At 49.6% G+C, this 13,769-nt stretch overlaps 1 protein-coding gene across 1 annotated transcript; it reads left to right on the top strand.

Moving 5' to 3' along the window:
- The first annotated feature begins 2,518 nt into the window (after window positions 1–2,518).
- Window positions 2,519–8,056, top strand: VAX1 (ventral anterior homeobox 1). Its single transcript, XM_074908467.1, has 3 exons — window positions 2,519–3,755; window positions 5,547–5,734; window positions 7,440–8,056. Exons 1-3 carry the CDS (start codon window positions 3,518–3,520, stop codon window positions 7,986–7,988), a joined length of 975 nt encoding a protein of 324 aa, XP_074764568.1. The 5' UTR covers window positions 2,519–3,517; the 3' UTR covers window positions 7,989–8,056.
- The last annotated feature ends 5,713 nt before the right edge of the window (window positions 8,057–13,769 follow it).

Genomic DNA, 13,769 nt, shown 5'->3' with positions numbered 1-13,769 from the left:
GAGAAAAAATAAGTGAGAATAGGTGACAGGAAGTATAGTGACCATTAGACTAATGAAAATGTTGACTTTATAAATGGTAAAACTTTGAATTTCCCAGTGCTGGTCTGGACTTTGCTATTTGTTGCAGATGAGCGGACCTCAATTAAAGGAACTCAGCTGTGTGTGGATAGACTTGTCTGCTCGCTGCAAGTTTGCTGCAGGATTAGTCTCATTATTTGAATTTCCAGATCTTCAACAGTACCGTGTTCATAACGTGTGAAAGCAAATTTAACTGATTTAGTAGGGAAAACCCCCTTTTATAACGCTGACTGCTATGGACAAAAAAGGGTTTGTAATGCATTTCTTGTGATATCACACATGTAGAACAAAATTTTTCTGGCCTTTACTGAGCTTTGGATCAGGTCCTTGTTGGCAAAAAAAAAATAAAAAAAATCCAGATTATCACAAAAATGCAATATTTAATCTCCAAATATTCTGCTTCAAACGGTGTAATTGAGTTCAATAGCTCCATGTTTATTATTATGGCCTATACCTAGACATTAGCAACATTAGCATAACGAAAAACATAGGGGGAAATGTCATACACACTCCCACACACCTATGTAAATATAATTATAATTGTTCTCTGTATTTCACAGTAGACCTTTTACGGGAATCATTATGCCTATTCTGTCTAAAAAATATCTGTTACATAAAAATTGTTTGAAATAGAACTTTGTTTTATTTAGCATTGAACAAATGTGCCCAGCCAGGACTGTTGATACTACCTTCCCTATGCATACAAACACATGTATACGTTTATGTATATCACACAGCAAAGCTTACCTGCTAAACATAAACCTATACTTCAGTTACAGGAAAAATGTTCTCGCTAATCAGCATCCACTTGTTGCACCTCCCCTGAAAGGACCAAATCTCTCTTAAATGTACTGTTTCATGAGCATCCCTTCACACAACAGGTCTTTGCAGACCACTGGAAATTCATGGAGGAAATAAACTCATTCCATCCTCTCTATATATCTGCATGAAGCCTTGCACAATGGGGCTGTGATTTATTTGGGGCCCCCGGGTATGACTGCCATACGAGTAGTAACTAATAACAACAGACCACCAGAGATTGCTGAGATGCATTGGCTGTAAAGAAAAATAAAACCTGGCCCATAGTAAGGACATTTTATTTCCAGTTGTATGTATAAATATAGTTGAAATGATAGGGCTTGATGAAAATCTTAGGGGAACCTCCTCAATCTCAATCTGATTTTTTGGGCAATGGTAATAAAAATAAATTATTCTGTGATTTGTGGAAAAATGACCAAGATTTAAGATTTCCACTAAAGACAACTCATTGAAATGTTCTATAAACTGCCATCTTTTTCTTTTCTTTTCTTTTCTTTTCTTTTCTTTTCTTTTCTTTTCTTTTCTTTTCTTTTCTTTTCTTTTCTTTTCTTTTCTTTTCTTTTCTTTTCTTTTCTTTTCTTTTCTTTTCTTTTCTTTTCTTTTCTTTTCTTTTCTTTTCTTTTTCCCTTCCTTTCTTTTCTTTTTTTCTCCCTTCTTTTCTTGTCTCCCCTAAATTTCTCATTTATGATGATTAGGCCCCAGCACTGGATCCTTCACTCCATTGCACCACCTTGGACAAAGACCAGGTCCCGTTGGGCAAGGGCTGTTATTCCTCCGGCAGGAGCAGGATGAGACCCGTGGGGCTGAGCAGCCCTGGCAAGGACACCGCATTCTGCTTTTACCCACTGATAAAATGCATGGCTCCCCCAGCCTGCTTCAGGTGGGTAAAATTCCAAGGCAGCGGCCCAGGCAGGCAGAGGAGGAGGCAGTGAGGAGCACGCCTGATGGATACTCCAGCGTTTGTGTGAAAAATTCTCAGGGAAAATTCTTTCTCTCCCTCTCAGGCCCCTAAACTCTTTGTGAATGGGGCCAGTGCAACATGTGGCCTTTCACCTCGCCCAAGAACCACTGCCAGACAGCCACACTCAGAGAATTGTTTGTTAATAGTCCAATTAGATAATTGCCATCTTTCACTCCTTTTGCTCTACATTTCCCATAAAGGAATGAATAAGGAGAGCAGCATGAAGAGGGCTTCTGCCCTGCAAGGTGACAAGAAGGACTGGAGCATGCTCTTTGCACAAGGCCATTTGCTTGAATTGAATCATTGTAGCCTAATCAATGGTCTTATTGGATTACTGGCTGTTGCGGTTCTCAAAGATATTGTAGCAGAGACAATGAAATAGCTAGAGTAAAACTTTTTTCTCCTTTAGTGGATCACGCAGTTGAGATTTTTCACGGGCTCTCTCTCCCTCCCTCCCTCCCTCCCTCCTTCCCTCCCTCCCTCACTCCCTCTTTCTCCCCCTCTCCGTTTCTCCCCCCTCCTGGATCCACTGCACACAAAGCTGGCTTTTTTTTTTTTTTTTGCTTTTTTTTTTTTTTTTTTTTTCAATGAGCAGGCTCTGCGAATAGGTTCAGTGTTTGCGAAGGTGCAGAATTAGCACACACACATGCACGCACACATACACACACACACAGAGGGAGAAGCACAAAAAGCAAGTATCGGGACTGAAATAAGGAGAGGTAGGAGTTTAAGATGGCTGTCTGTGGGGAGATGTGTTAAGGAGGATTTCTGCTGGCCAAGATAACCTGCTTCCTTGGAAAGATCTGCTTGAAGGAAGAACTTTTTATGTGCGTGCGTGCTGGGGATTTGTTTGTTTGTTTAGAATTCAGGGGGCTTTTTTTTTTTTTTTTTCACCCCCCTACAACTGCATTTTTCCAGCCCTTCGTAGCAGCTTTATTCAGATTTATTTGGCGTGCTTTGGAGAAAGCCACTATATAATCGGGAGGTCAAAGGCATACTGAAGAAAGTTAATAATGGCTGCTAATGGTGCTAACAATTCAGGGTGAATCTTGTCAAAAGTTTTTTTTTTTTTCCCTCTCCCCCCCCTTTTTTCCTTTTTTTTTTTTTTTTTTTTTTTTTTTTCTGGAAGTCTCAGTCTTTTGATTGTGTGTTTCCTGAAAGCAAGACCAATCATTTCAGTTTATTCACTGGCTAAACTCTACTTGATTGGGGACAAGCACACAAACCATCCATTACGATCTGATATATTATCCAAACAATTTAGTGTATTCATGAGGTAACCTAAATGTGGAGGCTGCAAAATTACCCGTAATCAATTGAAACAGCGAGTGCGCGTCCCTCTGTGTGTCTAACAACTACATGTCTCTGTAATAAGGCAGACATTAAATCATTTTAGAGTTGTACTGTTGAGTACCTGATCACTGGGCGCTCTGGGAAGCTGGACAGTCACATTAGGACGCTGGGACTGAGGAAGCCGCTGCTTTTCCAGTGGGATAAAACCCGATCTTCCTTACTCAAGGTGCTTTACAGATCCCCACCGATCTGACCCTAAGCCGTGCAATATCCAGCATAGACTTCGTCTTCTTCTTCTACTCTTCTGTAATTTTTTTTTGTTGTTGTTGGCTTTTTATTGTTGTTGTTTTGTTTTTATTGCACTACATGTTTGGGAAACAAGACAAAATGGACGTTAGATGCAGTTCAGAGACTGAAGCTAACCGGGTCTCGAAGAACGGACATAAAGAGGGCAAGGAAAGCAAAGGGTCTGAAGGAAATATTTCTACTTCTTTTTTGAAGGATCAGCAAGGGACTTTTTCTGCCTCTGCAGCTACGGAAGACTGTAATAAAAGTAAATCTAGTTCGGCTGATCCGGACTATTGCAGGAGGATCCTAGTTAGAGGTATGAGTTTGAGGTATTTCGCGAGGGTGGGGGAAGGTGAGCTGTGTTCACGCCCGGGAGATGCGTTTATTTTGTTGCTTTGCCTTTGGTCCGTCCCTGGGCTGAAAGCCCTTCCTCCGGCTGCGGGGGAGAGCCCCCACGCCCCGCCGGGCTCTGCCCTGCAGCCCCGCTCCAGCCCGGCTTTATTTCGGTGAATTTCCGCCAGCGGCTCGGGGGAAAGTTAAGCCGCGGTGGTTCCTCCCCGGCTTTGCCCCGCACCGGGCCATCTTGCGCTTTTTTTTTTTTTTTTTTTTTTTTTCTTCCCCTGCTTTGCAGCTTTCTCGGGGTGCCCGTCCCCGCGGGGAGCTCGCCGGGGCCAGCGCTCCCTCGGAGGGGCCGCGGCTCTGCTCCGCCGGCCAGGCGCGCTCCTTCCGCGCCCGCGCAGCCCGCCCGCCACCAGCCGCTGCCGCGTACAATGGCGCGGGGCTGCGGTTCCCGCCCGGCTGTCGGAGCGGGTAGGAAGGTCCCCTCAGGAGAGCAAGAGGTCCCGCTGTCCCCCCTCTCCCCGCGCCCAGCATCCCAGCATAAAGGGATGGGTTGAAGTAGCCATCAGCCTTAAAATGAATGGAGGAAAGACGAAGGGCTTTGTATTTTTTTTTTAATAGTTACACGCTTAATTTTCCTCAATCCTCGTCTCCCTTCCAGGCTAAACTAATTAAATCATTCTATTTCTACTCCGTAAAAAAAAAAAAATCCCAAACCAAATCCTGAAGAAAATTGAGTTTTATTAAGGTGCGTTTGGGAGGAGGAGAGAGAGAACAGAATCGGAACAAAATTAGTTCGAAGCAGGCCTTGTAAACAATAATTAATCCTTGCGCGACCGACTGACCCAGAGAGGGGTCAAATTAAAATGATGTGGTTGTCTCTGATTTAAAATGTACCGAGGAGGTAAAATTGCGGAAAGCAATGTTGGGAAGGGCTTTAGTGTAACATGAATCTGGCTCTAGCTTGACAGTCGTGTTAATAAGATTTGTCCCGCTTTCTTCCAGTCGGGGCTACCAGAAAAGTGCTCTTTCCGTGGGCTGTTTGGTGCCTTTTTTTGGGTTTTTTTCCCCCTTCCGTCTTCTCCTCTTTGCCAAAACCTCGAAGAAGCGGCGGTGGCGATGCTTTCCCCGGGATGCTGGGTGGGCTGGAGGTGTCCCCACATTCACGGTGGTCAGGCAGAGGGCTCGGGGGCAGCGCTGCCTATGCCCTGAAAGCTCCTGCCTGTCTTTTTTTTTTTTTTTTTTTCTTCCTCATGGGAAAGTTGCTCTGAAAAAAATAAGAAGGTGGCTTTATATTTTGGGGGGCGGCTGGGTGTGTGGGGCGGCTTCCAGCAAGCCCTAACCCGGAGCCCAGGGGGAACAAAGAGTCGTCCTGCACTCCAGGCACAAAGCCCGGCCTGGAGGATCTCTCCCCAGCCTCCCCGAGGGGCCGTGGGTGATGCTGCAGTGTCTTACTGTCAGTGCACATATTCAAGCCAATTTTTAAACAGGATGAGGTGATTATTTCCAGAACCCTGGGCCCCCATCGCGCCCTCCTTCCTTCTCTGTTGGTTTTGGGGTTTTTTTCTTCCTTGGATGTAGTGGCCAGGTGCAGTGCACAGGCTCAGGGACCCTGCTCCATCCCGACTCGAGTCTTGGTCTTGAAGGCTCCGGCGACGGCTCTTTCCCTCGGAAAAAAATTTTAAAAGGGAAAAAAAAAAAAAAAAAAAAAGAGAGAGAGAGAAGAAGGTTGCCTGGGTGTAAAGCTGACTGCGCCTTTCTTTGACAGATGCCAAAGGTTCAATCAGAGAGATTATTCTGCCTAAGGGGCTTGATCTGGACCGTCCCAAGCGGACCCGCACCTCCTTCACGGCCGAGCAGCTCTACCGCCTGGAGATGGAGTTCCAGCGCTGCCAGTACGTCGTGGGGCGGGAGCGCACCGAGCTCGCCCGCCAGCTCAATCTCTCCGAGACTCAGGTAGCCCCAGCGGGACGGGGAGCCCCGGCTGCCCTGCCCTGTCCTCCCCTCCGCGGGACCCCCCCCTCCCGGCCTGGGCATCTCTCCTGCGAGCTGGGCCCACGGGTGGGACGGCCCCGCGGCTCTTGCGCGCCTCTTGCGCGCCACCGCGCAGGCCCCGCTGGAGAGGCTGAGGCCGCCCCTGGGGTGCCCACGCGTGTCCGGCCGGGGAGGGGGGGGGCAGCTGAGGGACCTACACCTGTGTGCGACCAGGGAAGGGGGGACGGCCGGAGGGGGCCGTTTCGGCAGAGTCCCACGGCCTTGCGTGTCCCCGCACACAGCCGCGGGGTCTGCGCACGGCGAGGCGGCCCGGCCCGAGGGGTCCGCGGGAGCTTGGCCACAGAGCCAGACCCCTCCCCGGGCCGGGGCGCGGGTCCCCACCGCCGGCGGCCCGCGGGCAGCAGCCCTGACCCCGCCGGGGCTGGGTGCCCCCGCCCTGCGGTGCCCGTTGCCCCGGGCGCGGGGATGCGTTGCCGCGGCCGGGGAGAGGCGAGGAGAGGCCGAACCGCCCCCAGCCCGCAGCAAGCGGAACACAGCTGCTAAAACCCGAGGGGTGAGGCGGGGGGGGGCACCTTCCCCTGGGGGATGCTGGGTTGGAGACGTCTGGTCTGAGCGCTTTTTGCGGGGTACAGGAGATCCGGGGACGGGACTGAAATTTGGGCCGTATTTTGAGTCCTTGTATTTTCGAGGGGGGGGGAATCGCCCCTCCGTCCCGCGGAGCAGAGCGGCCGTGGGTCGGGGGCGGTCAGGCGGGTTAAAACTATGTGAGAGTGCGGGGAAGCATCTAAAAAGATCAAACTTCTAAAAGCCGGTTTCATATTTCTGCAAAATATCATACAACAATAAATTCCCCTGACAAGCTAATTAGCTTTTTTCTTTCCCCGGCCGGATAGGAATGACAAGTTCAATAGCTCGTAGGTTACAGAAACCGCCGTGGGTGCTTTGGTGCTGTTTGGTTTGGTTTGGTGGGGTTTTTTTGTTTGTTGCTTTTTTTTTTTTTTTTTTTTTTTTTCTGAGAAGCTTCCAGGATTCCTTTTTAAAATTAAATATTGTTAGAAAGGGTAGGGACGGGAGAGAGACCCTCCAGGCCGGGAGATGGGGAAGGAAGCTCAGAGCTGTTGTTACACCCAGGAAAGGCGGCTGGACCCGAGCGGGCGGCAGCGGATGGTGGCAGCGTGCGGGGTCCCTGCCGGGGGGGCGAGGGGGGCGGCCACCGCGGCGGTGCGCGGTCCGGCCCGCGGACGCGCCCGGGGGCTCCGGCGGAGCTGCCTTAGAATAAAGCGGTGTGTGGAAAGGGTCCGGCTGCCGCAGAACTACCGGCGTACCGTAAAATGGGGTAAAACCAGACGGATCAGGTTAAAGATGGAGCTCGATAAAAAGAGTTGAGGGCTCCCGGATTACCCTTCGCTCCCTCCCCGCCCTGGGCGCACCCCCGAATGGGGAGCAGCCAGGTTGCGGGGGGCGCCGCTTTGTGCGTGTTTAAAGCGCCCCGCGCTACCGGGTGCCTGGGCCGGAGCCCTCCCGCTCTGCCCCGCGGGGCCGGGCCGGGGTCCTGGGGGGGCACCTGGCTGAGGGGGAGGGAGGGGGGCCGTCCCGTGTCCCCCCCCGGGTGTGTGTGTGTGTCTCCCCCCGCCCTGCTGACCCTGCCTCTCTCCCCGGCCCGCAGGTCAAGGTCTGGTTCCAGAACCGGCGCACCAAGCAGAAGAAGGACCAGGGGAAGGACTCGGAGCTGCGGTCGGTGGTGTCCGAGACCGCCGCCACCTGCAGCGTCCTGCGGCTGCTGGAGCAAGGCCGGCTGCTCTCCCCGCCGGGGCTGCCCGGCCTCCTCCCGCCCTGCGCCACCGGCGCCCTGGGCTCGGCGCTGCGCGGGCCCGGCCTGGCGGCGGGCACCGGCCCCGCGGCGGCGGCGGCGGCGGCGGCGGCGGCTCCCACCGGGGGGTCCCCGCACCCGCCGGCCGCCAGCAGCGCGGCGGGACCCCCCCCGCCGGCAGCGCTGCACGGGGCGGCCGCCGCCGGGCACGGGCTGTTCGGGCTGCCGGTGCCCGCGCTGCTGGGCTCGGTGGCCGGGCGGCTCTCCTCCGCGCCCCTGGCCGTGGCCGGCTCGCTGGCGGGCAACTTGCAGGAACTGTCGGCCCGCTACCTGAGCTCGTCCGCCTTCGAGCCCTACTCCCGGACCAACAATAAAGAAAGCGCTGAGAAAAAAGCACTGGACTGACTCTAAGTAACTTCCCCCGTATTTATATTTATAGTCTCTATTTGTGGCGGTATTTATGGGACGGGCGGCGCGGCGGCCCCCATCCCTCCCTCCCTCCCTCCCTCCCTCCCTCCCTCCCTCCCTCCCTCCCTCCCTCCCTCCCTCCCTCCCTCCCTCCCTCCCTCCCTCCTTCCCTCCCTCCCTCGCCGCCGCCTCCTCCAAGCCCCGCGGCGCGGTTCCCTCCGCGGGCCGGGGCGGAGCGGAGCGGAGCGGGGGCCGGGGCCGGGGCGCGGGGGCTGCGGGCACCTCCGCGGGGTCCGGCGGGAGCGGGGCTGCCCCCCGCGGCTCTCCCTGCCCCGCCGGCCCGGGGGTCCGCCTGTCCGTTCGGGGAGGGGGTCGGGGGGGTTTGTCTGTCTGTTCGTTTGCTTTGACACCGTTAGGAAAGGGACGGAGAGGGAGAGCGGCCGGGCTGCGGCTCGGCTCGGCTGGAGCCGGTGCCCGGCGAGGGAGGAGGATTTCGGAGAGAGGAGGACGGAGCCGCCAGGTGATGCCCGGGTCCTTTTTACCCCCCTCCTCCGTCCCAGACCTCAGTGACTCCTAAGCACAAAGGTTTGGGGGCTCCACTCGTGGCCCCCGTTTCCCCCACCCTCCCCGCACTGCAGTCCCCTTGCCGGTTGCCCTTAACACCCGCCAGGAAAACGTCCAGCAACTTTTCTTTTTCACCATAAATCTTGAATGTGGGAAGGGCCGGAACGGACTGCCGTGAAAATACACGCAGGAAGCGGGGAGACAGAAACCAGTGGCTGCAGAGAATTTCAGTAAAACTGTCTCTCCCTTCGAGATAACACAACGCCCCGGGTGGTTTTTTTGTTTGTTTGTTTTGGTTCTTTTTTTTTTTTTTTTTTTTTCCCATTCCCACGGGCCAGTCCTGCGGACCTTATCTGCAAAATCAAATCGGCAGATAAATAATGGAAGTCGCGACTCGATTTGCGTCCAGATCTGTTGCGATGGTATTTTTTTTTTTTCTATTTGATTTTTCCAAATAATTTCAATGCGCATCTAAAAAAAAAAAAACAAACCTTTAGCCTTCCTTCCTCCTAAAATAACCCTCTCGTATATCGTTCACACTTCCTTTAAAACGAACGTAAATATAAAAAGCTTATCTTTTATTGTTATTTTTGTACTTTAAAATACATCTATGTAACACTTTTTTTTTTTTTTTTTTTCTCCTTCATAATTCTTACTGCTATTTTCTCCACAAACATATGTATTTTACCTTCTAGTATTCCGGATCGCATATTTCCTGTTCAATTTCGGTACTTGAATTTGCCAGAAAAGGGATGCTGTACTTAGCTAGTTCTCTGGGGGGAAAAAAAATTCTTTACTTCGGTTTTAAGTTTCTTTTCTTTCTTTAAACTTTAACACATGGCGTTTACAAACTGTATAAATACATGCCACCAAACTGTAACCAAAAAAAAAAAAAAAATTTACAAAAAGTGGAATGGTTGCTGTAGTATATAGAATTAATTATAGACCAGAACTGGACAGAAGGAGCTGGACAGAAAGAAAATAGTAATTTTATTGTAAATTATTTACGTCTGAAGTTTCTAGGCAACTAGTCGAAACAAAATAATGAATGAACCGAGTGCTGAGCCCTTGCTACTAACTTTTGTTCTGAATGTTTTGGATATTTGGATGTTTTGTATTTATGTGGTGAGAGTGAAATATATTATATCTATATGATGACGGAATTAGGTGTATTTTCGTCTTATATTCATAGCACCCAAATCATCTGCATTTGATACATGCACTGCCAAAAAAAAAAAAAAAAAAAAAAAAAAAAAAAAAAGGAAATAATCCTATCCTTATGTAATCCTCGGGGGTTTTTTGGTTTTGTTTTTTTTGTTTGTGGTTTTTTGGTTGTGGTTTTTTTTTTTTTTTTTTTAATTTTAATTTTGAAGCGGGGGGCTGTGAGGTCCATTTCGTGGAGCAGGATCTCTTCTTCCTGGGCCAGTTTGGGGCACTCCCTGTCCCCTCCCCGGCTCCCACTCAGCCCTCGCAGCTCTCCCCTGCCCCGCGGGCCCGATCCCCCGCCCGTGCCCGTGGCCGGGGCGATGCGGTCCCGCGTGGGGAGGGGACCCGGGTGCCACCGCCGGGCTCTGCCGCCCCGGAGCAGGCGCCGCTCACCTCCGCGCCTCTTCTCCTGCTTGTGGCGAGTGTGGGCCTGGCAGGCGCTTATGGATGCACGTACATATGTGCGGGTCTCCGTATATCTATATAAACGTCTATAAATATACGCACACATATATTTGGAGATATATATATATATAGATATATATATATAGATATATATATATATGCTTGTGTGCTAAATGTGGATATTTATAAGGATTTTTGAAAGAGCTCTTACTTCCATCCTGTTTGGTAGCCCAGCCTGGAGCGTCCTTTGCTGGGAAGCCTGTGTGGGGCAGAACCCATGTTTTTCAGGAGCCCCCCCGAGGCCCTGGCTCCTCCTGGCCCGCAGCGAGGCGTCTAGCTGGGGGTCTCCAGGCCTGCGACACCTGCCCGGCCACGGGTCCCTGGTCCAGCCTCTGCTGGGCTTTGCCCTGAGCCTGTCCCAGCCGGGGCAGATACTCAAGATTAAGAGGGAAAGGATGTGGTGGTGATGGTGATTTGGTTTTGTTTTGTTTGGTGTTTTTTTGGGTTTTGTTTTTTGGGGTTTTTTTAAGTGTGTAGAAATGATCTGGGGAAGGGCAACCCGGTTGAAGGAGGGGATTGCAGGTGACATTTGAAGAGGTGACATTGAAACTGTTGGTCAAGACTGAAAAACTTGAAGGGGAGGAGAGGGGAAGCAGTGTTAAAAAGAAAAAGACCTGAGTGTGGCAAAACAGATCTGCCAGGGAGACCCTGGGGGAGAGGATAGTTTTTGGTTTCTGCCTCACCCGCTTGTACTGCACAGCATCACCCGCAGCCCTGGACAAAGAGAGGAGCCCTGGCCTGGGTTGCTTTTGCAAAGGAGGCTATCGCCACTGCTCAAACCTTCCCCTGCCTCCCCTGCCCTGCGTGGGGCTGTCCTGCGTGATGAATTTGCCCTGACCCACCGGGATCTCCCTGCTGCTGAGATGGGGCCACTTCATTGCCCAAATCTGCTGCTGCACTGTGACAGGGGACACCAGCACGAGCGTGTCCTGCCAGAGCTGCCTCAGGTGCCTTCATGTAAAAAGGGGATTTTCCTGCTATCCGTTTTTTTTCAACGGGAGACAGTAGGGGGGTTTCTGCCTTCTCACACAGGCACCGTGAGGCCCTTTTTCCCTGTTTGCTGGCCTGACCTGCAGTCCCAGGGCTGGAGCTATGGTCAGTGTAAGCTCTTTGCTCCTCACCTAAGGCAATTTCAAGCTATAAGCCAGTGTCAAGCTAAATTGCCCACACTAAAGCAGAAATCCTTGTTCTACAGCTTTGCAGCCCTCCTCAGTATACATGTGAAGAGCAAGACATTTTTACTCTTATTACTATGATTATTAATTATTTCTGAATATTTCCAAACAAGGATGTGCCCTGAGGTGCAAAGAGATCTTGTCTAAGCATTCAAGTAAAATAAGTGCATTGAGACTTTATTAATTTTTTTTTTCCTGACTCCTTCAAATTCCACCTGTCCCACCTCTGTACTGGAGGCTGCTTCTGGGCTGGGGTCAGAGCAAAACCTGCAGGCTCTCCACTCCCACTCAGAGTTATCAGAGTCTTGTTTCAGTTCTGCTTGTGACTCCTCAGGTCAAAACCTTGTACCCCAACAGGGAGGGAGGCAATTTGTTGTTTCCTTCAAAACTTCCAGAATCCCCAATGCATGGGGTTTGTGGGTGCCTAAACTCCCTCCTTTCTACAGGAGAACAAACTGAAACGTCTTCATTTGATTTCTGTAAAAGGGGAGGGAATACCACCTGTAGCTGTGTCACTGCGTAGGGCAAGTTAAAAATCACGCATATGCACATCCACGTATACAGTGAGCCTGAATCAAAAAAACTGCTTATAAATAATAGTCCTGTGTGTCTTTTTTTTTCTTTTTTTTTTTTTTTTTTTTTCTTTCCAACTAAACTAAAGCTGTTCTGAAGCTGTGTGCTGCCCAGAGAGACTATTTGCTTGTTTTCATTGAAATGCTGAATTTCATTCTACTGGAGCAATGAACACAAACCACCTTCCTGAAGCAACTTGCTGCATTTTGTTGTGTTTCATGCACTATTATTATTTATGCCCATCACTGCAGCATCTGAGTTCAAATTGAGGAATATTAGGCCTATGCAGAGGGAGCATGTGTGAGTGTGAGGGCCAGAAATATTTAGTAGGAAAGCAAATCAACAAAATATAAATCTATCTCCAGAGTGATTTTTTAAAGGAAATAATGAAAGTATTTCTGTGGCAGGCAGACTTCCTCAAACTTTCTTTTAGCAGCAGCTGCCCATAGGACTTAGGGTGAGCAAGCAATAACAAAGACTGAGGGCAGCGTGGGTTATTTCAGTTTGTTCAGCTGAACCCAAGGAATATTTTCACAGGTACATGGACAGAGTGTCTGCTTCTGTGGCTCTCAGGAAGGCAAAACTCCCGGGATCAGCTCCAGAGCACCCAGGGTGAACAAAAAGCAATGTTAGCCAGGTCCATGTAGGGAAAAGAGGAATTAGTCTATTATTTAGAGGATTTTTTCAAAAGCATTTGCCCACCCACTTAACATAGACCCTGCTTTATTTGCTGCTCCTCCATATCCCTCATGCCAGGGATTAGTGCAGCCTCTGACCACTTTGTCTCCATTTGCAACCCTGTCATCAGCCCAAGATACATGACCTTGTGACATGTAAAAAAGCACACGAGGTCCCTGATTAACTTCGGAGTATTTTATTTCTTTAGAGAAAAGAAAAACACTTCAAAAGAATAACTCTGGTACAGAATCAAGTCACAGTCACTGGCAAGTGTTTAACAAAATTACCAGGGAAGCTAAAGTGAAATCCATCGATGTGATGCTGTCTATGTAGCAGGCGTAATATATAAGCTGTGACCCCGGACCACAGCCATAGTCCAGAGTGCTGGCTGGCAGAAGCCAACATGAAATGTTTCTGACTCAGATGTAAGAACTCTCTAATAAGCAGTTTACTCCCTACATTGCTGCTTCTAATAATTGCTGAGAGACTTCAGCGCAGTGTTTATTATCTTTTTATATGTAGTTGTTACTGTTAGTGCTGTTCTTCATACCTGTGTGAGCAACTGATTCTAATTTAAATGTTAAGTCTTAAACACTTCTAGTGGAGTTCCACAGTCAATCATATAGAGAACAAAAATTATTATATTTTGTATATTAATTTTCTACTTTTTATTAACATGAATAGTCTCAAGTTCTGTCATTAGAAGCAGCAGAACAGACGTTCCCAAGCTACCTTCTGCAACCACATCCTTTTTAATTCTCTTACCACATTACCTCTTCTTCATCTCCTTTCTGCATGAACAATCAAAATCCTTTCAACTTCTTTTCATACACGGTTCTTGCAAACTGCACTTAATATAACTGTTTGTCAAGAGGTGCTGCCTTTCCTTTCTTATTCTCCCTGCGAAAAAACAAAGCAATAAATTCCCAGAGCCTTTTTCTCTTCAGCTATCTGCAGTCCATTTTTCTGTTTGATCCCCCTGCTGTGAGCAGTGATGAAAACATGCACCAGTAAGGATTCACTCAGAATACAAACCTTTACCTGACACGTGGTGTTATGGCCAATGCAAGAGGACAGGATCACAGGACTCGTCTGCTGAGTTGCCACAGCCTGGGTG

This window comes from Athene noctua, chromosome 5 (genome assembly GCF_965140245.1).
Source record: "Athene noctua chromosome 5, bAthNoc1.hap1.1, whole genome shotgun sequence".
In the NCBI taxonomy this organism is placed as follows: Eukaryota; Metazoa; Chordata; class Aves; order Strigiformes; family Strigidae; genus Athene; species Athene noctua.
Note: the sequence above shows the minus strand (reverse complement) of the source record. Positions and strands in the feature narration are given on the sequence as shown.

Bases quoted from the DNA above. Each gene is read 5' to 3' on its own strand.
- VAX1 (XM_074908467.1), top strand. From the start codon at position 3,518: ATGTTTGGGAAACAAGACAAAATGGACGTTAGATGCAGTTCAGAGACT. The intron at 3,756-5,546 runs GTATGAGTTTGA...TTTCTTTGACAG, and splicing joins CAGGAGGATCCTAGTTAGAG to ATGCCAAAGGTTCAATCAGA. The intron at 5,735-7,439 runs GTAGCCCCAGCG...CCCGGCCCGCAG, and splicing joins TCAATCTCTCCGAGACTCAG to GTCAAGGTCTGGTTCCAGAA.